Genomic DNA, 26,908 nt, shown 5'->3' with positions numbered 1-26,908 from the left:
TGGATTTACAAATAGAACATGAATAACCATTTAATGGCGGCTTTTAAGCAACAAACATGTATTTTAGTTATCGCTATAAAGGGAATGTTGATTATTATGAATTTTGAAGTCTTCCAGCTTTATCTCAAAACCCTGTGTTGGTTATCTTTAAGATTATCCTCTGTGTTTAAAAGTAAACTTATTTCATCTGGCAAGGAATATGAAATAAAAAAAATGATAATTTGTCTATACTATTTATTTTTTAACAAACAAAGGATCCTAAAATTATTGATAATCCCTGAAATCATATTAGGAAATATGTAGAATAATTATTAAAATGTTCATTGATTATGTAAAATCTCTGGTCATTTTCAGGGATTATATATATACTAATGATTTCAGTGATTCTACATATTCCCTGAAAAAAAACCATGATTCTACATAATCCCTAATTATACAAATTCACTGTAGCATATATACATAATAGCAGACAAAACATGAGCTCTAGTGAGCTCTTTAACCTACTATGAAAATTTCTGCTTGTCAGAAACAATGAAAAAAATGTTCTTCAGGTGAGTTTTTATTTAAAAGTATTCTTGGTGGATCTCGTGATATTTCGGATTGTTCAATAAGGGAACAATCTAGGTACTTCTCTCTGCCTCGTTTTGAATCAAAGATGTCAGCCCCCATCTCCCTTGGAAATGTCAAATAGAATACGAAGCAAATTAAAGTTATTTTGATATATTTGACGGAAATATGAGCAACATTCATTTAGAATTGAATAACTTTCCAAAAACAACATCAACATTACATCGACAATGATGTTTTTGTGGAGAATTCCAACTTTTTCCTCGACTTGTCGTATGTGCAAACGATGCGAGCAGAAAATATTTAGCATAAAAAGAAATTCCAGGCATGTCTTAACATTCATTCACATATTTCAGAGTATATTATTGAATTTTTATCTCTATACGCTTCAAGTGCATAAGAAGGATTAGTTTTGGAATTTTGGGACTGAAAAGGTACATGTTCAGTTGTTCATCATGTTCATTCTCTTTGGCAGAAAATAACTCAACTTTTTTAGGAATATCCTTCTGTAGCATGGTAGTCTGTCTACATGTTGTACAATCGGTCATCATTTTGGTTCGTTTAGACTTGTAGGTTGTTGTACTTTTCACATAGGAAACATCTGCATTGAAGTCACTACGCTTATACCGGTCCATTGTACACCAGCTTACAAAACTAGTGCAGAATACGTTTTTTCTACTAGGAAAAAAAATATTGATTATTCTAAAGATGTGTGTACATTGTTATTCTTCAGTAATGTGTAACAATGCAGATATTGTAATGGCCATTTCATACCTGACTTCTGAATGTCTTAAATCATTTCAAACTTCCAAAACATCCCATTTCGGCATGTCGCAAGTCCATTGTTTTGTTATTTTACATTCCATTAATCATCATCAATCTTAATGGCAGGCCAATCAGGCCGAGCAAATCATATTTAAAAAAACAAAATGACAAGCAACTTATCAGTCAGGGGACTTACTGAAATAAGTGATTTTTAAATCACTTATTTGAGTAGCAAATTTGAAGTTTTGTCACAAATTGTGATTTTGTAGTTTTACCTGAATTTTAAACACATAGGTTTAAATAATATCTTTTCATTAATAAAATTGAAAAAAATAAACTTTTTGCTTCTTTTAATTATGTAGCAAGGTTTATGCCTTTGATGCTATCATTTATCTGCAAATTCTATTTTAGTTGAAAAAATGCTATAATAATGGCTTTACATAATGAACTGATACTTTCTTAACAGATTTTTCCCAGCAGTGGGAGTATTTTTCCTGTTAAGTTCAAGGTTTCATCTTTTAGATTATGTAATAAAATTCTACTGTTCGCGATAAAAATTTCACTGTTCGGGGGTGTTGAAATTAGTGGGGGTTATTAAAATAATGATTCTTAAATAAGTGTTTTTTGGGAAGGAAATTGAGGTATGATACACAAGTGATTTTTATGTCATTATCCTACATTCAGTACAAGTTCATCACCTGAAATGACCTGGTCATACTAGACAACACAGATGTTGGTTTAGAAACATAATTAGTCCCTGGATCGTTAGTATTCTATATTTAAAGCTACAGTAAAATTAAATCACTTCTTCTAGTAATTAATTTGTACTACTTAAATAGGTGATTATTAAAGAAAGACAACTCTTACTTCCAATCTTTATGGAAATAATGTTACTTAAATCAGTGATTTAGAAAATCACTCATTTAAGTAAGTCCCCTGACTGCTTATGTCTCTTTGTCTGCACATGATTTTCCCCAGAAAAAAACCAATCACACATTTCCCAAAATGAAAGTAAAACTTCGAGAAACAAACAATATTAATGCCATATTTATGTTCAAGAATATAGAGCAGGTTAATAAAAAACAATATTTACATATACATGATATATATTTCAAGACAAAATAATTTTGTTTCAATATAAACATGATAAAGAGATCGATATTCTGATCATAAGCTGGGACTATTATACTAATAGTACTAAGTATAATAGTCCCAGCCAGAAGCATGATAAGTGAATATTCATTATAATTTCATATAAAATTCCAATGATGTCAAATTTCATGGCTAATAATGAGGTTTCCTGTTTAATGAACCCTTATAATAATTTAATAAGATAAATGTTAATTTTTTCCAGAATTATTTCACCACACAGTAATAGTACACGAAATCTTTTCACTTCTCTTGGACTACAGACTAAATTGGTAAGATTTTGTATTTTTTTTAAGAAGTTTTTGACTTAAAAGGCTTATTGCACTATTTGAATAATGTACAGTATTAAAATCAAGTCCGGCTACACATTGCATTTAATGTGGAAAAAATAAACAACTGTTCATGTTCAAAGCTATGGCAACACTGATTTGAGAGCAAACACAATTGCGAAAAAAAAATTATTACATGATAAGTGCAAAAATCTAAAGAAATATTTAAGTTCTTCCACAATATTATTTTTTTTTACATAAACATTTCTTTCACATACTGTAACATCACTTGAACCCTCCTTTATACATTAATGACCCTTTCGAATTCACTATAAGATATATCACACATCATCTTGTTTATACAATTACAGGAGAAGATAGATTTACTACAGTTCCCAGCAGATCTTATCAGAAATTTCAGTATTATTGCTCATGTAGACCATGGTAAAAGTACACTAGCTGACAGACTATTGGAAATTACAGGTAAAAGACAACCATTATACTACTTATGTTTAAATCAAGTCAGTCATAGTAATTGATTAGGCATACTAGGTTTATAGATCTTCATTTATTTTTATCCTAATACTTTAACAAAGTTATTATGTTTATAATAATTATAGACTACTGAATGTTGTTAAAGTGAATTCTAACAACATACACATAAGAAATGGAAATGTTGTTACAAATGAAAACTAAACGACAATTAAAATAAATCACACTTAAAGAGCTTGAAAAAAAAATGAATTGATATGCTTCTTGCTCAATTGCTCGTATAAAATTCTGATGAATATTAATTTGGAAAAATTGACCACAAAACACTGGTTGTCCAATACCAACTTTGGTTCATTAAATTCTTGATTGTATTTTTTTCAATTATACATGCAGACCGCTTTAAAAGCAGTTTGTTTTTGTGATTGTAATACTATTTGGAGCAGCTGATATTTTATGAGCTTTCATCTTGCATTCCTTTATTATACCCCATGCAACAAAGTTGCGGAGGGTATAATGTTTTTGACCCGTCCGTCCGTCAGTCTGTCAGTCCTGTTTCTTGTCATCGCAACTCCTCTCAAACCACACAACAGAATTTCACGAAACCTTTTCAGATAATAAGGATATACTATGTAGTTGTGCATATCGACGGGAAATTGCGATTCAATTTTTTTTCTAGGAGTTACGCCCCTTTGAACTTATTTACTTTAATGTACTACTGCAACAGTATGTCATCGCAACTCCTCTCAAACCACACAACAGAATTTCACGAAACCTTTTCAGATAATAAGGACATACTATGTAGTTGTGCATATCGACAGGAAATTGCGATTCAATTTTTTTTCTAGGAGTAACGCCCCTTTGAACTTATTTACTTTAATGTACTACTGCAACAGTTTGTCATCGCAACTCCTCTCAAACCACACAACAGAATTTCACGAAACCTTTTCAGATAATAAGGACATACTATGTAGTTGTGCATATCAACAAGAAAATTGTGATTCAATTTTTTTTCTAGGAGTTACGCCCCTTTGAACTTATTTACTTTAATGTACTACTGCAACAGTTTGTCATCGCAACTCCTCTCAAACCACACAACAGAATTTCACGAAACCTTTTCAGATAATAAGGACATACTATGTAGTTGTGCATATCGACTGGAAATTGCGATTCAATTTTTTTTCTAGGAGTTACGCCCCTTTGAACTTATTTACTTTAATGTACTACTGCAACAGTTTGTCATCGCAACTCCTCTCAAACCACACAACAGAATTTCACGAAACCTTTTCAGATAATAAGGACATACTATGTAGTTGTGCATATCGACGGGAAATTGTGATTCAATTTTTTTTCTAGGAGTTACGCCCCTTTGAACTTATTTACTTTAATGTACTACTGCAACAGTTTGTCATCGCAACTCCTCTCAAACCACACAACAGAATTTCACGAAACCTTTTCAGATAATAAGGACATACTATGTAGATGTGCATATCGACAGGAAATTACGGTTCAATTTTTTTTCTAGGAGTTATGCCCCTTTGAACTTATTTGCTTCAATGTACTTCTGCAACAGTTTGTCATCTCAACTCCTCTGAAAACACACAACAGAATTTCATGACATTTTGTAGATAATAAGGACATACTATGTATATTGACAGGAAATTATTATTCAATATTTTTTCTTATACAATTTTTTTTCTTATACTTATTTAATTTCTCCAATGACAATGTGGGGACATGGGGTATGTGAGCGTGCTCACTAAGGTTCTTTAATTGTTTATATTTACAGGTACCATATCAAGTAACACAAAGAATGAACAGGTGTTAGACAAACTACAGGTAGAGAGGGAAAGAGGAATTACAGTGAAAGCTCAAACAGCCTCATTATTTTATGAATATAAAGGACAGACATATCTCCTTAACCTAGTGGACACACCAGTAAGTACAGATTGCATATACTATCTAATATGTCTAACGGAAACAAATTCTAGTATTAGCTGCTTATACATTTAATATAAGAAGGAGAAGATGTGAAATGATTGCCGACTATCCACCAGAGATCAAGTTTTGTAAATGTTAGGTCACCATCATGACCATTCATACTTCAACAATGAGGAAAATAAATTAAAAAAAAAATGTATTATAATGATAATAATAGATCAGCCAAAAAATAAAAATGTCCTTTAAAAATTTTATGTAGTCATAATATACAATTAATAAACTATTTACTTACTTACTTACTTTATATATTATTTTCCAGGGACATGTAGATTTTAATTATGAAGTATCTAGATCACTAAGGGCATGTGAAGGTGTTATACTACTTGTTGACGCTAACCAGGTAAGGTTTTATTGCAAATGGTTCTTTCATTAAATTTTCTCCTTGAAAAAATATATAAATGACAACTTCCATAACCGTAACAGTATCAGTTTTTTCACTGTCAGAGGAAATATATATATTTTTTTTATTTAAATAGGTAACTATGTTCATGATGTTTTCTTTGGTCTTTTATGTTATTTTGCACTATACATGTGTATTATGATTTTTGGGGAAAATCCTTAAAATCAACACTTGAATAAAATTGTTATATAAATGTAATGAAATGATAAGCTTAAGATACAAATCCGGTTTCTAAAGAAAGATAACTATGTAAAAAAACTTTATTCTACTTTTTCGTTTTTGGAAAGTTGACTCATCAATTTAAGGGGGTTCGCAGGTCTAAATCATTTATATAGGATTTGTCTATATTTTTCTATAAATAAACTTTATCTTATAGTTAATAGAAAAATAAAATAAAAAAGTGGGGTCACCGTTCATTTGCGCTCACAATCTGCCTTCGAAAGAAGCATACATTTTTGTAAAGGTGGGTTTTTTCTGTTGAAGTAATAGGAGAAATAAAGATAATATCGAAATAAAAAAAGAAATTTATAACAGAAATCGCTCAAATTTTACAATAATTTAGTTTAAGTACAGCTTATATGGAAATTATATTAAAAAATATAGGTCACCGATGAGTTAAAAAAGATATTTCAATTTTAAAGCCAAAAAATGGCATTTTTCCACCAAAGGGAGATAATTTGGAACTTTTTCAATGATCTATACATTTTAAAAGTCATCTGGGGCCAACATGAAGTGGTTGTTTTGAATGATTTTTGTACCATATGATAAAGTAACAACTAACAAAAGGTAACAAATTAAATTTGTAGTGAAAATCAAATGTTTAATTTTTTTCTGAAATTTTTATACCCTCGAGCCTCCTTAAGATTTTTTTAGTTATTTTAGCATGTGCCTTTCAATTATATCAAACTGTTTTGAGTAACTGTTCTAAATGAAGTAGAAATATTGAAATGTTATGTAAATTGTACTCTATTTATAGGGTGTACAAGCTCAGACTGTTGCTAACTTTTTCTTGGCATTTGAGGCAGACTTGACAATTTTACCTGTCCTCAACAAAATCGACTTACCTGGGGCTGATGTGGAGACAGTACAGAAACAAATGAAAAATGTATTTGATATTGAACCTCATGAAATATTACAGGTGAATTGTTTCTTGTGGCTTTATTCGTCAAGGTTTGCAAAATAAAATTCTTATTGGAGATGAAAAATTAACTAGTACAACCCGGTAGATGAATGTATATATGTCGTTTTAATGGAAAAGACATCAAGGTTGAAAAAAGTAAACAACTTAGTGTATAGTTGTACAACAAAAAGAATTCTGAGTGGTCTTAAGTAATGGCAGACAAATTTGCATTCAACTGTATATAAGTCTTATTATAAAATAGTCAGGGATTAAACTTCATTTAAATGGTTCTTTACTAAAAACTAAAAAAATCGGCTTGCTTGGATATATTGACTAGTATGCTACAAAACAAAATGACTACTAGTAAAATATGAAAACTGCAAAATACTTCAATTAATTTGACTTTGTGTTATAATTATTGATAAACTCTCAAATTTGATTTACTGTAAACTTTATACTGTGTCAGATAACAACTTGGACTTTAATAACCACCTAGCTATTTTAGATTGAAGAGGGTTGCCTTGTATGAATTTTATGATTTTAAACAATTAGACGTTTTATTATCTCCTCCCACTGTTCCCTCCTTTGTAATTTTTGGAAAGTTTGCTATAGCTTGCTATTGCTACTTTCCTTAGGCGTCGGCCTCAACTTCCGGTGAGACAGACTATCCCAATGTTCTGCTCCAAGATAATGTAGTACTAGTGTAAGACTTCTGATTCTTGGATACTTTGAGTTGCTACTCTTTTGAAAAGATTACAGCTTGAATAAAAAAGGAATGAATGTTCAACGAAAATTTAGATGAATTTAGGTTCATATTGAAAATAAGTTTCACAAACACTACTTTGCGGATCGGCCATTGGCTGAAGAGAAAATCAAAGAAATCTACGCGAGACAGCGTTTCATTCATGAATATTTCATGAATGAACATTTTCCCGCACTATTTTTTACTATGTACGATATTTACAACTGTTTATTATTGAATAAGTAAAAGCCCGAGTGCATCAAAAGAGTCCGGTATGCGAGAACAAGTTGATATTTGACAAAATTGTCGGATAATTGACAAGTGATAATGGTTTGATTTATTTTAACAATACACAGGTGATAGAATATAAAATAATCGATAATTATATGGCTTATGTCTCACGCCAAGGACGATTAAAGGTAAATACCGGCTTATAGAAATAAATAGAAAAGTGCATTGTTTTTGTCAATCTGACATCGATCTGAAAGTTTTGATGCCAAAAATCATTTGAAAACTTTTAATTCGTTAAGTACTAGCTGTTTCACATTCCAATGTGGATATAAGGACCTTCACTCGTTCAGCATGTTCAAGTGGATCATACTGACAACAGAAAAAACATTGTCTTAATGACCATTAGTATCATAGCATCCGCATATAATGTAAGCAACTGAGTCATCAACTACTTTCTAAGAATATTATAGTTCAGTGTATCAAGACCGAGATCAAGCTAAAGACAAGTGCTGTAGAAATTATTAAAATGATTTAATAACATTTGTCCATGTACTAGCAAAATGACTTTCTTAGTGCTTAACAATGCAGTGGCGGATCCAGAACTTTTTATCCTCACTTTATTCCTGGGGCAGTATGAATTTTTAAGATTGACCTATAATTAATAATGTGTCCCCACAGAGGCAATGATTAAATAAATGACTTAAAACAAAAATCTCAAATGTCATTGCCTCAAAGGCAATTACGCAGCAGCAACTAAAATGTGTTACAGAGTTATAAGCACCTCAGATCAACATTGTATGAATCTAGTGTATATAAACTTTTTTATTCCTGAGGTCATACTACTATTTTTATACCCCCACCATATTGAGTTTTATCCTTGTTTTTTTCTGTAAGTATGTACGTCCCTTACTTGTACATACGTCCATACATCCCAAAATTGATTTCTGTTCTCTTACTTTAGTTTGCCTGAACCAAATTTTATGAAACTTATACGCAACCACAAAACACAAGTCAAGTTTGAATGTTATTGGCGTCACTTTTACCATTCTAGATGTAAAGGGATGAAATTTTCAGTATACCCTATCAAGTATATATACCTTTATTATAAAGGCTTTATATATAAAACATAAACATAAAAACGGTCTTTAGATTTAGAAGTATAGATATATAAGAATGTGTCCCCAGTACACGAATGCACTATCATTTTCTATGTTCAGTGGACCGTGAAAATGGAGTAAAAACTCTAATTTGGCATTAAAATTAGAAAGATTATATCATAGGGAACAACTATAATACTAAAATGACGAGGTCCAATTTATCAGCCGTCATGGGGTAAAAACGACAAATCAAAGAATTCAATTTTATATATCCAATATAGGACAATGGTGTTGATTTAAAAAAATTACAGCACTCTTCCACATAATTAATATTCACCTGTTACCTATTACTTATCGGTACGTTTCTCATCTGACAGGCGCACCACCAAACAGTGTATTTCGGATTTTGCCATGTACACGAGTCATAGTCACAGGGTTGACACTACTAAATTCAATCATTGTCAAATTGTTCCCTATTGTAGTATTTTAAGCAGTAAGACTTTCTAAGATGACAATACGAGTACTAAAAATCTGGACTTAAAATAAGGCGTATAGGTACAGTTTTCAATTTGTTAGCGGGCATATGACATAAAACAGCGAATCAAAGAATTCAACTTTATTTATAACTAAATTAATAAATATAGGACAATGCTGTTGATTAAAAAATACTCCATTCCAGGACCTTTTGTTTTCAATTAATATTACCAATAATTGATAAGTTCCAGTTCGACTGGTTCAAACAGACAGATTTTGAAAGCAGAGAACACTGTGCATCTTATAATCGGCATGACTTTATCAGATGGCAATCCCAATACTAAAATAAGGCGTAGGCATAGTTATATACTTTAATTCAGTCACAGACCCGCGATATCACGGGTGTGTTCTAGTGTGTACTAAGTTTCAAATTGATAGGACTTCAACTTCATCAAAAGCTACCTTGACCAAAAACTTTGACCTGAATGGGACAGACGAACGGACGAAAGGACGGACGGACGAAGGGACGCACAGACCAGAAAACATAATGCCCATAAATGGGGCATAAAAAGTGATTTTTGGAAATTGCTGGCGAGACAATGGTTTAGTTTAAAAAATCAAAACAGTGATTTAAATACATATAATAATAAAAATAATACACGTCAATAACCTATTTGAAATAATACACATATACAGTTGCAAACTTTCCAGAGGTGCTTTCCAGCACTTTGATTATACTTCCCAGTATATCCTGATAATATGTTATTGTAATATGTTGATTATTGTAGGTATCAGCTAAGCATGGTACAGGTGTAGAAGATGTGTTAAAAGCTGTGATAGATAGAATCCCTCCGTAAGACATACAACAAGTAAACTGTGTATTACACTTATTATGCTAATTAATGTATATCCAGATGCATGTGGTTTTCTTAAGTAGATTTTGATGACTTTAGAGTTTCATAGTTATGACAAAACAAACAGTATCTTAGGAAAATAAATTTATGTGTTTCTGAATCATTTTTCTAGAACCTTCATCATGATTGCTCAAAACCACCATTTGAAAGCTAAGGATGTCTAAATATAAAACATTATCGAGTTTCTCTGTATACAGAACAGAACTATAGATATTGACCTAAAATGAGCCATGCATGGTATCACAAACTAAAGGTTTTTGGAGAGAGAGAGCTCAGAGTTTGAGCCAATGACATAGGCATATAATGAAAAAATGATTACTGCAATACTTCAGTACCCACAGAATTTAAAGTTTTATCCTCTGTTTTTTATAACAAAGCATACAACATGCAGGTTTTACTGTTTAACAAATTTCCATATAAATCATCAGAAATGATGAACAGAAAATCAAATTTTGTAGAAAACTGATTTTTAGTGGACAAAATCATTGTAAAACAAATAACATTTTTGTGGGGTAAAGGACAATGAAATAGGAATTCATTTACACAATATTACACAAAATATATTTTAGATATATAGTAAAACCATAAACCTTTAGCTGTATGTGCATGTCTTGCAAATACAAAATTAGTTCTATTAAAACAACTTACATTTAAATTTGTAGAGAAGAACTAGTTCTGCCAAAGACACCACATATCTAACATTTTCACCATTTAATGTTTTTCTAGACCTACTACAGATATCAAGAAACCATTTAAAGGATTAGTTTTTGATTCTACATATGAGAAGTTTAAAGGAGCTGTAACTAATGTTAGTGTCAAAGATGGAGTGGTTAAAAAAGGTTTGTGTGTTATTATATATAAAAATTATATATTATAGGACTTACTGTGGATTCATTTATTTTCGTGGGTAATGGGTATCAATTTTCGTGGATAGAGAAAAAAAGACGTTTCGTGGTAAATGTATACGTAAATTCGTGGATTGCTGATTACAACAACAAAAAATAGATACGTAATTCATGGATTTCTTTTTGATTTAGGAGATCATATAACCTCCTTGGTTTGATCAATAATAAAAAAAAACAAAAAAGAAGGAAGGAATTCATTGAAAAAGTTTTGAATTGTCAAAATCCTCTCTTGGTCATTCTAGGTTAAAATGTTCATTGATAACTTCGATTACAATAATGTACAGAGACAACTAATTATTTGTTTGTTTTACAATTTATAAATTCTTGTCTGAATTCTATAAGGCATTCAAAACTTTATGATTGAAAGCTCATTTCTCTAATCACGATATAATAAACAGTGATATAAGTATAAGGTGTGAAAATAAATGTTCCTGTCATAAACACTTTACCTACGGGCAATATCACTGTACTTAATCCTATTGATTTTTAATCGCTGTTTAACCAAACTATGACACGGTAATTAACAACTTGCAGTATTTTCCATAACAGTTTTAATCAATTTTAAAAAGTAAATTATCACTGATATGTGATATATTAATTATAGATTTAATCAAAATACTTGTATCTTCTTTCAATAAAACACACGTGTTATGTTACAATGTTTATCGCTAGTCAACATTATACTAGAACTGCATAACATAACAGGAAATAAACATCCGACTCCATACACATTTCTCAGGATTATTCTTCGTTGAATTCTTAAATTTGTGGTTCGCTGTGACCCACGAAACCCACGAAAATTGGTATATCATGAATAAAAATGAATCCACAGTAAATGTTTATGCAAATGAACTGCATTGTTGACTTTCATATTTTTGCAATTTAAAAAAAAGAGTAATAATAAAATTGAAAATGGAAATGGGGAATGTGTCAAAGAGACAACAATGCTACCAAAGAGTAGAAAACAGAGTAAGTCCACCAATGGGTCTTAAACACAGTGAGAAAATCTCACACCAGAGGCGGGCTTCAGCTGGCCCCTAAACAAATTGTATATTAGTTCAATAAAAATGGACGTCACACTTATCTCCAAAACTGTATAAATAAATTTATATTTAATTATGTTTATAGAATGATGTGCTACCTGCTCAGCATTAATAGCTTTCAATGGAAGACACAGATATAAAGTTGAATGTAATGAACACCTCTTAAACATAATCATACCTTGACTCTTTTCAGGAGATAAGATAGTATCAGCTCATACAAAGAAGAGTTATGAAGTTCAAGATGTTGGCATTTTATACCCAGAACAAACATCAACAGGTTGCTTGTATGTGCAGATTACTTCAAATTAGGGATTTTTATAACATTAACTGACAATATAGAGACTAAGAAACTTATTGCACCAATGTCTTGTTGTCACCTTTAGGACTCAGCCAATTTTATGTGATACATTAGGGTTGTGGTACAAAGAGGGAGAATTGGAATATACATACATTTATGAAAAGGGTCTCAGAAAAAAGTGCCAGTAAATGAGAGCTTTCATTTTGGATTACATACATAAAATGATTTTAACAAAGACATTTTCATATAAAACAAAAAAGTAAACTGTTTCTGTAATAAAGATCTTGAGTTTCAAGCTACATTTTTTTTTTACCTCTTTTAACATTCAAAAACTAATAGCCGACCCTTGATCATGTTAATCTTATAAAAACTTTGTAATTTTATCTAATCTCATATTTTAAAGAATACTTAGGCCACACCAATTTGATTCCTTGTTCGATGGACCGGCCCGCACCTATTTTTTCAAAACAGAAATTTTAAATTTTTTTTATATTCCCGCTTCCCGCATCTGGAAATGTAATCATGTCCATTTCCCGCACTGTTTTTTGGTAAATATTATAAAAAGATATCAACATTTGTTTTTAAAATCACAGTCTAACCTGTATATAATGATTTTAAACATAAAAGCACCCCACCACACTGTGTAAATATCTGTGAGAATATTTGTTTCAGCATGAAACCTATTTATCCAAAGTGGGAGTGCTCTGATATAAATTTATAACAGCGGAAATACCTGAAAAGAACAAAAAATTGGTTTCTTTCCCCCTTACTTATATTTCCTATCAAAAAATGTTCGTTGTTAGAATAAAGTACAAAGAACTTCTGAAGGATTTGCCTTCAACTGCAATTATATTGTATGCTGGCGAAACAAAACTATCCATAGCCGCTGCATGTTTATGCACCTGTCCTTATTGATTCAGGGGCCTGTCGTTCAGCAGTTATCGTTTGTTGATGTTGTTCATTGGTATTTTCCCGTTTGATCGTTGGTTTCTTGTTCGAATTGTATACGCTAATAATTTTGGGGTCCTTTATAGCTTGCTGTTTGGTCTGTATCAAAGCCCTGTGTAAAAGGCCGTACTTTGACCTGTGTTTGTTTTATCAGGTTGAGAGCAACCCTCCCTCAGACAAGGGGTCATTTTACTGATGTAGAATAGAAAATAGAAATACCAAGGATTTGTCTAGTTCTTCTATACAAAACCTTTGAAAACTTAGAAAAGAGGAGAGTTATATCATATTTTAAACAACTTTTTCTAAAAGAGGGGTCCACTTATTTTGAATAATATTAAACTGTTAAAGTAAATGTGTTAATTTAACATGGTTAAAGTCCAGGAATATTACAAATTTCTTGGACATGTTTTGACCATTTAATACGAGATAGATATATAGTTCTTTAGGGATATTTATAACATTAAGGAGTTGCCCCCAAACTGATTATGACTTGGATGGAGAATTGTCTCATTGTCAGTCACACATACATAGACCAGAATTAATTATTTCTTGGTGAACAGGGAAAAAATACTTCAGAAATTAAAGAAATGTCAAAGTACAAGTGATAAATCAAGTTTTGATATTGTCAATCCTACTATTATATGTTTACAAAAAAAAATTACAATGGCTCGCCTTTACTTTTCAAGCTTCGCCTCAAAAATTTGCAAATTAAATATTTTTTTATTAAAATTTTCAAATTGCTCGCTCGCCCCTAATTTTGGAGTCAAAATATCCATAGAACAAGAAATTAAATTGGTGTGGCCTTACAGTGAAATAGGTATAAAAACAAGAATGTGTCCCAAGTACACGGATGCCCCATCCGCACTATCATTTTCTTTGTTCAGTGGACCATGGAAATGGGACAAAATCTCTAATTTGGCATTTAAATTAGAAAGATCATATCATAGGGAATATGTTGAATTTTCAAGTTGATCGGACTTCAACTTCATCAATAACTACCTCGACCAAAAACTTCAACCTGAAGCGAGAAAGACAGACAGACGGACAAACAGATGGACAACAGACAAACAAATGAACGGACGAACAAATGAATGAACAGACACACAGACCAGAAAACATAATGCCCATAAATGGGGCATAATAATTACTTAATAAATTCAATCCTCCAGTCATGCTAGTATAAGTTTAATGTTTTTCTTGCCTTTTTATGTATGCTTTATTTTATGAAAGGAATTTGAACTTTAAGATAGTTTATGCCATTCAAACTTTTTTTCAAAGAAAACAATTCTGCTGCAAGCTGGATTATGCACTAAATTTAACATTAATTTACTGCAAACATTTGACAACCAATAATATATTAAAATATTACTTAAAAATGGAATTCCCTAAGATGACTTAATTTCAATCTCTTTTTAGATATGGAGGCCAGGTGGGATATATGATGGCTAATATTAAGTCTATGACAGATGTGTGGATAGGAGATACATTATATCATGAGAAATCTCCTGTTGAAGCTCTGCCAGGATTTAAACCTGCTAAACCAATGGTAAAAATGTGCTCTGTATATTGTTAAAATGATCACTTTATTTAGTGTTAATTTGATTTGTTCTCGATAGTTGTGGATCAAGGATTATAAAAGGTGCAGCTAACCAAGGTAACTTTAGGATTGTCCTTGTAAAATTATATGAATTACCCATATATGTCGCTCAATATGGGACACCAGCCCATAAAAAAAAAGTTATGGAAATCAACCTCTTTTAGTTTACAGGTGCATAAACAAAACTATTTTCTGTTGAAATGAATTCAATATGATTGCATTTTAAACCGTTTGTATTTATAGTTGGCATATTATCTCACAATTTTTAGAATAGCATTTTACCCTGATGTACATATAACAGTTAACCTCTGTATAACATACCTCTGTATAACATACCTCTTTTAAAAACATTCAGCTCATTACTTTGAAGTCTTCAAACATACAAATAAAGAGTCAGTTAGATATACCCCAACATCTGAAATATTAGCACTCCTGCTTTGAAATAGGTATAATGGTTTAATTGTATTCTGTATATCTGTCCCTTACACCATTCATAACATTTTAATGAGAACTACAAATTATAATCATCTTATTTAGAATCAAATATGTCAAATAAATCTGTACTGTCTGAAGAATTTTCATGTCACTTGCTCAATTTTAGCTCACCTGGCCCGAAGGGCCAAGTGAGCTTTTCCCATCACTTTGCGTCCAGCGTCCGTCCTCGTTAACTTTTACAAAAATCTTTTCCTCTAAAACTACTGGGCCAAATTTATTCAAACTTGGTCACAATCATCATTGGGGTATCTAGTTTAAAAAATGTGTTCAGTGACCCGGCCAACCAACCAAGATGGCCGCCATGGCTAAAAATAGAACATAGGGGTAAAATGCAGTTTTTGGCTTATAACTAAAAAACTAAAGCATTTAGAGCAAATCTGACGGAGTAAAATTGTTTATCAGGTTAAGATCTATCTGCCCTGAAATTTTCAGATGAATCAGACAACCCGTTGTTGGGTTGCTGCCCCTGAATTGGTAATTTTTATGGAAATTTTGCTGTTATTGGTTATTATACTGAATATTATTATAGATAGAGATAAACTGTAAACAGCAATAATGTTCAGCAAAGTAAGATCTACAAATAAGTCAACATGACCAAAATGGTCAATTGCCCCCCTAAGGAGTTATTGTCCTTTATAGTCAATTTTTAACAATTTTTATAAAATTTGTAAATTTTTACTAACATTTTCCACTGAAACTACTTTGCCAAGATCATTATAGATAGAGATAATTGTAAGCAGCAAGAATGTTCAGTAAAGTAAGATGTACAAACACATCACCATCACCAAAACACAATTTTGTCATGAATCCATCTGCTTTCTTTGTTTAATATTCACATAGACCAAGGTGAGCGACACAGGCTCTTTAGAGTCTCTAGTTTTCTTTGCTGATGTCAATGTAAAAACATGTAAAGAATATTAATCTATTTGTTTGAGTAACTATACATCAGATGATTTGATCATCTTGCGATTGGTTCAAAACTATATCTGGTGAAGCTTTAAAGTGTGATGCACTTTCAGATCAATTAGATTATGCATCATATTTTTACAGGTATTTGCTGGGATATATCCTATGGACCAGTCAGAATATCAATCTCTAAAAATGGCTTTAGAAAAACTAACAATGAATGATCCCAGTGTATCAGTCAGTAATGACAATAGGTAGGTACTGTATGTTAAGAATGCAATAAAGTATTGAAATATCAGTATCAAATGAGGAGATGCGGTTGTGATTGCAAATGAGACAACTATCCATTAGAGCCAAAATGATGTGGATTTGATAATTGAAATGGAAATGTTTGAATCAGAAATGAATGTATTTGCTTTGCAAGGATATTTGGGTGTCTCCAATCTTTTTTCATGCACTACACAATTGAAGAATTTACATTGTTTAAAGTTATGGTATTTAAGGAGGTTAGGTCTAGAAGAACTTTAAAATTATATCTTCTCCATTATACAAAAATCAATATGGCAGTTATTCTTGATTTTACTCTATGACACTATGTTAACAGTTTTATTTAAAATTTGTATTATTCTTGCAGTTGTTTGAGATTGAATTTTTCATCAATGTTTAATTTTATCTGTGGGTTAAACCCTGCATGACCTTGACACATGCAGCTATACAGGTAGATATGCTAGTGTATAACTTATGAATCCTTTCTATTTACAGTGAAGCCTTAGGTGTAGGATTCCGTCTGGGATTTTTAGGCTTGTTACACATGGATGTATTTAACCAGAGATTAGAACAGGAATATGATGCATCAGTTATTCCTACTGCTCCTAATGTTTCATATAAAGGTACAATTACAGTACAAGTTATCCATTATGGATTTCCAAAATTATAAGCAAAGGGGGCATTGGGTGCTATTTTTTCAGACCTCAACCACCCATAAAATTTTCTTTTTACATCTTATATTTACAAACTTGTAAGGACAATTCAACTATACATAGTATATTAATTTGAGTGCCTCAAATTCCTTCCACCATTATCAGTTTTAGAACAGCAGTAAACACATTCAAATCTTGAATGTAATCAATAAAGTCTTCTATCTCTGAAGCTTGTAGATATAATTTGCATAATTTCTGACAATGTATTTATATTGTACTTGAATGTCTGTGTTTTTATATTTATTGCTAATTTGGATGATTAACTGGACAGAACATTTAAGCTTTATAAATTTTACATAAAAAGTGCCTCAGTAGTAATGTAGTGTAGCTAAATTTTGGTCCTTCATATGCATAAATATAGATACTAGGTTAAAAATATATATTTTTATTAAAAAACAATCATTCATTCATGATAACACACACTCTTTCAACATAGTGAACAGTGTTGCAGTGAAATTCAGAAATCATTGTTGTACCTAGAAAATTAATGTAGTATGGAAAGAAAGACAACTCAGAAAATCTCATAAACATTAAATTCATCGTCAATGCAAAATCACTCACTTTTTTGTAAGGTATAATAATCAATTTGATGATAAACATGATTTAAAAATATGCAGTCATTGTAAGTTTTTTAAAAATTACAGTGCTGGTGTGTAAATTAAATGATATATGATGATTATTCAAACTTTATTTACAATTAACTGTACATATTTTGTAGTAAAAATAAAAGGTGACAAGAATATTAAGTTTTATGGTGCTGAGGAGATAATTATACTTAATCCATGTAAAGTAAGTCACAATATAAAGTTTTATGGTGCTGAGGAGATAATTATACTTAATCCATGTAAAGTAAGTCACAATATAAAGTTTTATGGTGCTGAGGAGATAATTATACTTAATCCATGTAAAGTAAGTCACAATATAAAGTTTTATGGTGCTGAGGAGATAATTATACTTAATCCATGTAAAGTAAGTCACAATGAAGGATTTATATGTTGTTATTGTTCTAAAAGTTGTATTCCCTGCAAATATAGACAGCTTTCATATTAGAGGTCATCCATAACTGTCAACTATTTTCCAAAATGTATAAAAAGCACACTTGGAATAGGGGGTTAAAAATTCAAGATTTTTACCATACACTTTTTTTTTCAGAACTTTTTTGTGTTTTCTTTAATTACAGCAATGAAGCCATTTATCATCTATTCGTTTGAAAATAACATGAAATTGTACATTTAAAGTAGCATGTTTCAAAATATATGCAAGCATCACAGATGCATGTCATAAAATAAAACAATTAGATATGTTTCAGTTTATTTTCAATGCAAATTTCTATATTAATCTAAACTATAATAGAAAAGATATTCTTTTTAAGAAGGATTGATTCTCATCTTGAAATCTGAAAATAGTTGATTTACACTTTTTGAGGGAGGGTGGGAGGTCTGAAAAAGTTTATGTTTTGTACACTTTGGAAATGGTTGACAATTATGGATCACTCCTTAGTGGTCACCAAATATTAATTGTATGATGATGTATACAGTTGGACATCTTGAGATGCTGCTAGCGAACTTGATTTGCTTTCAAAGTTGATATTGACACTATGGATGCAAGTTATAACTCATCACATCGGTTACATTTAATTCTTGTCTCACTGCTTGAAGGGGAGACTACTATTACTATCAAATACACTTGTATAAATCATTTAATCTATCTATTACAAATCCACCAGTTTATTGTTCTATATTTTTTTTTGTGTAAGAATAGTAAAAAAATGTACCATTCTACTACAGTGTAATGTAATCCCACTTACTAACATATGAATAATAGGAGAGTTTTTTTGGGAAACCAAATTGGTAGACACCCAAAGAATCAAATCCACTAAAGTAGACATCTAGATGTCCTTTTAGGGTAATGTTTGTTATTTCTATTGATGGGTCTGTGTTGCATAGTATTTACTTTTCTATGTTGTGTCATGTGTGCTGTTGTTTGTCTGTCTTTTTCTTTTAGCCATGGTGTTGTCTGTCTTTTTCTTTTAGCTATGGTGTTGTCTGTCTTTTTCTTTTAGCCATGGTGTTGTCTGTCTTTTTCTTTTAGCCATGGTGTTGTCTGTCTTTTTCTTTTAGCTATGGTGTTGTCTGTCTTTTTCTTTTAGCCATGGTGTTGTCTGTCTTTTTCTTTTAGCCATGGTGTTGTCTGTCTTTTTCTTTTAGCCATGGTGTTGTCTGTCTTTTTCTTTTAGCCATGGTGTTGTCTGTCTTTTTCTTTTAGCCATGGTGTTGTCTGTCTTTTTCTTTTAGCCATGGTGTTGTCTGTCTTTTTCTTTTAGCCATGGTGTTGTCTGTCTTTTTCTTTTAGCCATGGTGTTGTCTGTCTTTTTCTTTTAGCCATGGTGTTGTCTGTCTTTTTCTTTTAGCCATGGTGTTGTCTGTCTTTTTCTTTTAGCCATGGTGTTGTCTGTCTTTTTCTTTTAGCCATGGTGTTGTCTGTCTTTTTCTTTTAGCCATGGTGTTGTCTGTCTTTTTCTTTTAGCCATGGTGTTGTCTGTCTTTTTCTTTTAGCCATGGTGTTGTCTGTCTTTTTCTTTTAGCCATGGTGTTGTCTGTCTTTTTCTTTTAGCCATGGTGTTGTCTGTCTTTTTCTTTTAGCCATGGTGTTGTCAGTTTTTTTTCAACATATAAGTTTGAGTGTCCCTTTAGTATCTTTCGTTTGTCTTTTAATGAATTGAAACTCTTTGGACTAAACATTATATAAAGGAACATTCTTTTATAATCTTATTTCCTTTTATGGTGATCAATTATAAAGATTGAAACATATACAAATACTGTACATACAAAAGAACTATAACATGTTTATCTTACTTACAGTTACCAGATCCTAGTATAATAGAAGCCCAGTACGAGCCTATGGTGTATAGTACTATAATAGTACCTGTTGATTATATTGGTGACATTAATCCACTTTGTATGGTAAGGTTAAAAACTGTTTTTGTTTATTAAATGTGATACTTATAATCAAAACTTGATTTGAAAGACATTCATTATAATATTGAATCAGTAAAAGTAGGTAAATCATTTTAATCTGTGCACTTTTTTTTAAAAAAGATTTAGCAGTCTTTCTTTCTATTTCTTTTAAAAGTACACTGTATACGTGATATATGTGAAAACAATTTTTTTATAAGCTAATGTGCTGTTTTATTGTATAATTGAGTATTACAACTCACAGCAAATAATAATTTTTTTTAAGATACTATTCTTGAAATTTTAGATGTCATTAAATACCACTATTCTATCAGGATAAGGAAAAGAGAACATTTTAAATTTGATTTTGTGTTTCTGAATAATAAACTTTAATTATGTTTTAGGAAAGAAGAGGTGAAATATTAGACCAAAGTTATATTGATGATACAAGAATTATGTTTAAAGTTATTTTCCCATTGAATGAGATTTTGATAGATTTCTATGACGAATTAAAATCTGTTTCATCGGGATATGCAAGGTATGCTATAACTGCAAATGCTAGAATTTCTTTTGGATAAATGGACATGGGATAAATATGATGAAATGATAGTTTTTTCATTCATATTACCTGTGTTTTTGTTTGGTCTTGTTTATCATTTTTATGACTAATTTAGGACCTGTCATAAATGAAAAAGTGTGAACTGCATATTTTCCACACACATATCTGTTGATCTCATTAATATTCTGCTGTAGGATTTTGCCTAAATCTTTTTAAATAATCATTATTAGATGAAGGGATTCCTACGCTATATCTGATCATATATTATGATAATTATCAATTATCCCTACCAAACTGCCTCTGTAGTACATGTATATATATATCAATTGTTATTAAAATACATTGGTAGCAGTAAAGTTATGTACTGTTTTGTCATTCTTTGAATTTTACCTATATTTAAATTCTTGTATTTGGTATTCTATAAATAAATGTTGGTAGAACAAAGATTTTATCATGAAACTTGTTTGGTAGTTAGTCTCTTCAAAATGTATAAACTTTATATTTCATCCCATTTGCCAATTTATAGACGTTTTTCAATTTCCCAATATTTGGATCTTGGAGGATTTCTATTGTTTTTGGAAAATGACGCAGTCATTGTTCCATAACTGCCGACCTGAACTTCATTACATTTCTCTGCCTACCGCGCTTGGTTTCGTATTTACTATTTTCCATACAAACTGGAATCTGCTTGTGTTATCATTATGCATGATCATTGTGTAGTTATCAGCCAGGAACCAGTTTACACTCGGTTTCATATTTACTATACAAACTAACTGGTTTTTGCTTGTATTCCACTACACTCGAACAAAGTGTTGTAGTTTGACGGGAACCAGCTTAGAATTTGTAAACTACAAAAGGTAATCGGTTATTGTTCATTCCGTTTTGGTGTTTCATACCGACTTATATGGTTTGAATAAGCTTAAGACCCTTCAAACATTAATGTGATAGGTATATTAAAGACTGTTTTACAAAAGGATGGAACTGTTTTACTTTCAAAGTCGTACTATAGTGATATCTGTCATGTACGGATTTCCACTCTCACCGGTTAATTTCTTCTTTTACATGTGCTTTTGAAACTTCCTGTTTAAACATCGCAAGTTTCAAAATTGTTATTTGAGTGAATTAAACTTATTTTTACAATCATGAAGCGTTCCAGAATCATTTTCAAGCAGTTTCTTCTTCTCTTTGATGATGGAAAATAGGTTTTCTCAAGAAAATACCGCAAACAATCGCAGAGGAGTTGAAACGTACAAGTCAAGTCGGCACCTGGTGGCATCTAGTCAAATCGGCACCTATTTGACGTCAATTCGGCATCCAGTAATATTTGTTATAATATTTTCTATTCAATTAATTAATAACTGTTACCAAGTACATAGTGAATATGTTGTTGTGTATTTACGTAAACAAGGAAACCAAAGTGAATATGTTGTTGTGTATAAAGGTAAACAACGAAGCCCTTACCCAACTGTTGTTCTAACAATTAGACAATTATTAAAATAAAATAGAAAACTATGAGTCCCTTTCAATAAATCAAACTTTCATGCCAAATAATTAGCAAATTTAAGGTGTTTTTTTTCCAGTAAAGTTTAAACAGCATTAAACCAAAAATCCCGTAAAATGCTCAACTGGTTAAAATAATGCATAAAAATATCCAATATCTCATGTATTAGTCCAAATAATTATGACGTCTGGCAAGGATATTTTTTTTTTTTTTCTGGGACGCCTTCCTACAACGCTCGTAGGAAGGCGTCCCAGAAAATAATTAACATAGCCTTGCGGTCATAGGAAGGTGTCCCAGAATAAAATTAAAAAAGCCTTGCCAGACGTAATAATTATTTGGACTACTCATATTATTACATTAAAAATACACCAAAAAAGTCATTTAGTTGAGAAAAATAAATAAATATACAAAATGTACATGAACACCCAAAAATGTGAAAGTTAGTATTTAACTCTTTTTGGTTAAATACTGAAAAAATTCTGGCAACCCCTTTCTTATTTTTACTCTTTTTGCTTAAAATACTGTTAAAAATATATATTTAACATGGGTGACGAATTGACTATATCAGGTGTCGATTTAACCAGGTGCTGATTTGTCCAGGTGCCAATTTAACCAGGTGCTGGTTTGACTAGAATTCTTTGACAAATGTTTGAAATTACCTGAGTTTCATTAGACCTTTGATAACAGTAACAAAAAGATTATTTACTTAATATTTTGTGGGAGAAGGGGGTTCAGACTGTGGTATCAGGTCTGTTCGCGCCCAATACACTTTCGCACCCTACACGTTCGCACCCAAGGTCCGTTCGCACTCTACTCATTCGCGCCCAATTTTAATTCAAATTCAAGTTGAATAATTGGAAAATCATGATTGTTGTTTTAAATTGCTTTGGTGTAAATACTGAATGTATTTATAGCTTGGTATGAGTAAAACATTGAAGATTTTAAAGGAAAAACACAAAAGATAATTGTTTTTAACAGCTTGGTCCCTTTGATCTGAAACAAAGAAGCAATAAAATATAGGAACCAAAATATAGCAATCCACTATTATAACCAAAACATGATAAAATTTATTCAACACACAGAAAAAAACATAGTCAGAATCTCACTTCATTTTGAAACAAGTCAATGAAACAAAGTTAAAGCAATACATTAACCAAAACATGATTAAGAGTTATTCAACACAAAATAAAACGTTGACAAAATACCACTTTATTTAGAAAGGATTATTATTATTTTTAACAATACCCTATCCAAAACATGATTAAGATTTATTCAACACTTTATTTTGAGACAATGACAACAATTATACTTATAAGAAAACACTTGCTTACAGAGTTATTAAACACAAAACCAATTAAGATTGGGTGCGAACATGTAGGGTGTGAAAGTGAAAGGGGGCGAACATGAGTGGGCGCAAACGTGAATGGGGCGCAAACGGACCCGGATTCAGGCTATGTACCAGTGAGAAATATACAAGCCTTTCTACGGTATTTATTTGTACAAATTCAGGTAGTCTTGACCTATTCATTTATCTTAAAAAAACAGCCAGTTGTCACCTTCACTACACACACACACATATACAAGTATCAATTATATGCTTACGAGACATGTTGCATTGTTAAACTAATTAAGGTATGTGAAAATCAAGACTTGCATAAAAACTATCCCAATATTAGAGACAGTGGCGTCATTTTTCTTCAGAGCTTTCAGCTCTTTGATTAATGTCTACTTTTTGTTGGATGCTTCAGATATGACATACATTTATAAAATGTTCCTCTTCAGTTCTTTTTCCATAATTTTGAGCTGACTAATTTAAAAATTGCCAGACTTAAGCTTTGAGAAATGTTTGAACTATCTGTTTCAGTTTTGATTATGAAGATCATGGATATCAAGAGTCAGATTTAGTGAAGGTTGGTAGAATAAGAAGATAGTTGTATTTCTAACATTATACCATTTTAAACAAACAGAGCATAAACTTACCATCAAAAATATGTGAGCAACATGAATGGTGCCACCAGTGGAGCAGGATCTGTTTCCCTTTTGGAAGCACACATGATCACTCCCAGTTTTTGGTGTTATTTGTCTTTATGATAACTCAAGAATTTTTTAAACGTTATGTAATATTCATTAACAATTATTTAATCAACTTGCAATGCCTGTTTTGTCAGTCTTATCATGATCTTCAGGTGAAGCTGCATACTTTTTCTGTTTCTCCTAAAAAATCTTCCTTCAGCATATTATGAAGAGTGACTTAATACATTAATAGCACTGTCATAAGAGGGATTTATTAAATTTGAGCAAATGTAGGTTAATTTTAGTAACATTTTGGCAAAATTAAAACCAACGACAACCACTGAACTACACTGTTTTATTGAGAATTTTCAGTGGCTTCATTGCAGTATGATCCACTGAAAAGGGTAAATTATGAATTAAAAGAGCTTTGTTTGATTCTGATAGTTTGTTATATATATTTGATATTACACCCCAAATCATACCCTATGCTTTGCATATGTTAATACAAATTATGCCCATTATATAACCATGAATGTTTTTTGTAGATAATCTATTTATTAAATGGAAAAGAATTAGATGAACTTACAATGATAAGTCATATAACTAAAGCCAGACAGAAAGGAAGAGAGATTGTAGAGAAACTGTGTAAATCTATACCAAGACAATTGTTTAAAGTATCTGTACAGGCATGTGTTGGTGGTAAAGTGTTAGCTAGGGAAGATATTCAACCTTACAGGAAAGATGTTACGGCAAAATGTGTAAGTTGATATCAAATCTGTAGTCTCAAAGGCATATACATGCTTAAACACTAGCTCATTGTTGTTTTGTTCTGTTATCTAGGCAGTGGCTTAATTTTGAAGGGTTTAGTACACATCTACCTTTTAGTGTCGTTAATATCATTGTTACAAAATATATTCTGGTGGCAAAAGCTCTTTATTCACAAGACACTTCATTTGACAGATTGCTTAATTAATTAGAGAGAAATAAAAGTATGGATTAATGTAGTTTTACTACAATGAAAACACATGTTATTTTCATTTTAATGTAAAACAAAATTCCTCATCATCAGCTTGTGGAAGATTTTTTATGTGCCATATAGTTTTACCCTTGTTTTTCTATATTTTTTAGCTATTTAAAGAAAAAGTTTAGTCTTTCATCAAGAGATGAATGCTGTTTTTGCAACCAGTTATGCTTTAGATTTAAGAAATTTAATGTTTATATGAAAACACGTTTTATGACAATTTTTCAGTGCATATTATGTACAAAATGTCCATATCTCAATGTGTGAATAAGGGTTGATCATATTAAACAGATATGCATTGATTGAATTACACATTTCGTATTTATATATATTCCAGTATGGAGGAGATATCAGTAGAAAGAACAAGCTATTAAAGAGACAAGCAGAGGGGAAAAAGAAAATGAGAATGATAGGGAAAATCAGTGTGCCAAAAGACGTATTCATCAAAGTTTTGACGAAATAAATTATTTATGAATAAAAAACTACCCTTGCTTACATTTAATATTATGCAAACAAGGAAATTTCACAATAATTTTGTTGATCAAAATTTGGAGGATTAATTTATCCACCAAAATCTTTTCTCTATACACTTTCTATAAGTATTGTTGATTTCCAAGGTGGTGTGTTTACGGCTATTCAAATAAAATGTATGTGGGATGGTAGGAATGGAAGTTTGGTAATGAATGTGGGTCATGTGTCTCCTTTCAGTATATATATATATATCTATTTCCATTATGCAAAATTATCTAGAAAGTAATTCTTAGTTGCAGGGATATTATAAAAGTCCCTTCCTACCCTTCCACATACATTTTAATGGAATAGCCCTTAACAATTCTTATACCTTAAAGTTATCTTTACTAATATGTTTGTGATGTAACTGATTGATTTTTTTACCAAATGATAGTTTGTTGTCCATTATCTTGAAATATAGATCTATTAATGAGAAATTTAGAAAAAAAATATGATCTGTTAGGCCCTCGATGTAGTGGAGGGGGAATTAAATTTACCCTTGTCTGTACCTACGTTCAAACGTACGTCCCAAAATTGGTTACCTTTCTCTAACTTTAGTTTGCCTAAACCAATTGTTATGAAGTTTATACACAATGCTTATTACATGTATCACAAAACAAAGATCAAATTGAATTTTGGTGGCATCACTTTCCATTCTAGAGTTATGCACCTTTTCAAATGAAAAAATTGTTGAAATCTTAGTTGCTGTACTCTAAATTAAGTTTGCCTCAACCAAATTTTATGAAACTTGTACATATGCTTATTACCAATAAGCACAGATCAAATTTTATTATTTTTGGGGTCATTTTTTCCATTCTAGAGTTATGCCCCTTTACAAAGAAAAAAAAAATATATTGAAATTTTAGTTTCCATACGCTAACTTAAGTTTGCTTCAATTAAATGTTATGAAACTTATACACAATGCTTCATACCACAAAACACAGATGAAGTTGGAATTTT

At 31.1% G+C, this 26,908-nt stretch overlaps 1 protein-coding gene across 1 annotated transcript; it reads left to right on the top strand.

The window, feature by feature from the left end:
- Window positions 1-636: 636 nt before the first annotated feature.
- On the top strand, window positions 637-25,931 carry LOC143085127 (translation factor Guf1, mitochondrial-like). The gene is made up of 18 exons (XM_076261310.1): window positions 637-892; window positions 2,687-2,753; window positions 3,122-3,233; window positions 5,029-5,177; window positions 5,500-5,580; window positions 6,617-6,778; window positions 10,093-10,157; window positions 10,945-11,057; window positions 12,360-12,450; window positions 14,829-14,958; window positions 16,555-16,664; window positions 17,173-17,300; window positions 18,109-18,179; window positions 20,252-20,353; window positions 20,749-20,882; window positions 24,269-24,314; window positions 24,963-25,175; window positions 25,776-25,931. The coding sequence occupies exons 1-18, from the start codon at window positions 798-800 to the stop codon at window positions 25,899-25,901; spliced, it is 1,995 nt and encodes a 664-aa protein (XP_076117425.1). The 5' UTR covers window positions 637-797; the 3' UTR covers window positions 25,902-25,931.
- The last annotated feature ends 977 nt before the right edge of the window (window positions 25,932-26,908 follow it).

The sequence above is a fragment of the Mytilus galloprovincialis genome, chromosome 8 (assembly GCF_965363235.1).
Source record: "Mytilus galloprovincialis chromosome 8, xbMytGall1.hap1.1, whole genome shotgun sequence".
NCBI classification, from domain to species: Eukaryota; Metazoa; Mollusca; class Bivalvia; order Mytilida; family Mytilidae; genus Mytilus; species Mytilus galloprovincialis.
Note: the sequence above shows the minus strand (reverse complement) of the source record. Positions and strands in the feature narration are given on the sequence as shown.

Excerpts from the sequence above, each read along its gene's own strand:
- LOC143085127 (XM_076261310.1), top strand. The coding sequence starts at position 798 with ATGATGTTTTTGTGGAGAATTCCAACTTTTTCCTCGACTTGTCGTATG. Across the intron at positions 893-2,686 it reads AGCATAAAAAGAAATTCCAG|AATTATTTCACCACACAGTA; the intron begins GCATGTCTTAAC and ends AATTTTTTCCAG. Across the intron at positions 10,158-10,944 it reads GTGATAGATAGAATCCCTCC|ACCTACTACAGATATCAAGA; the intron begins GTAAGACATACA and ends ATGTTTTTCTAG.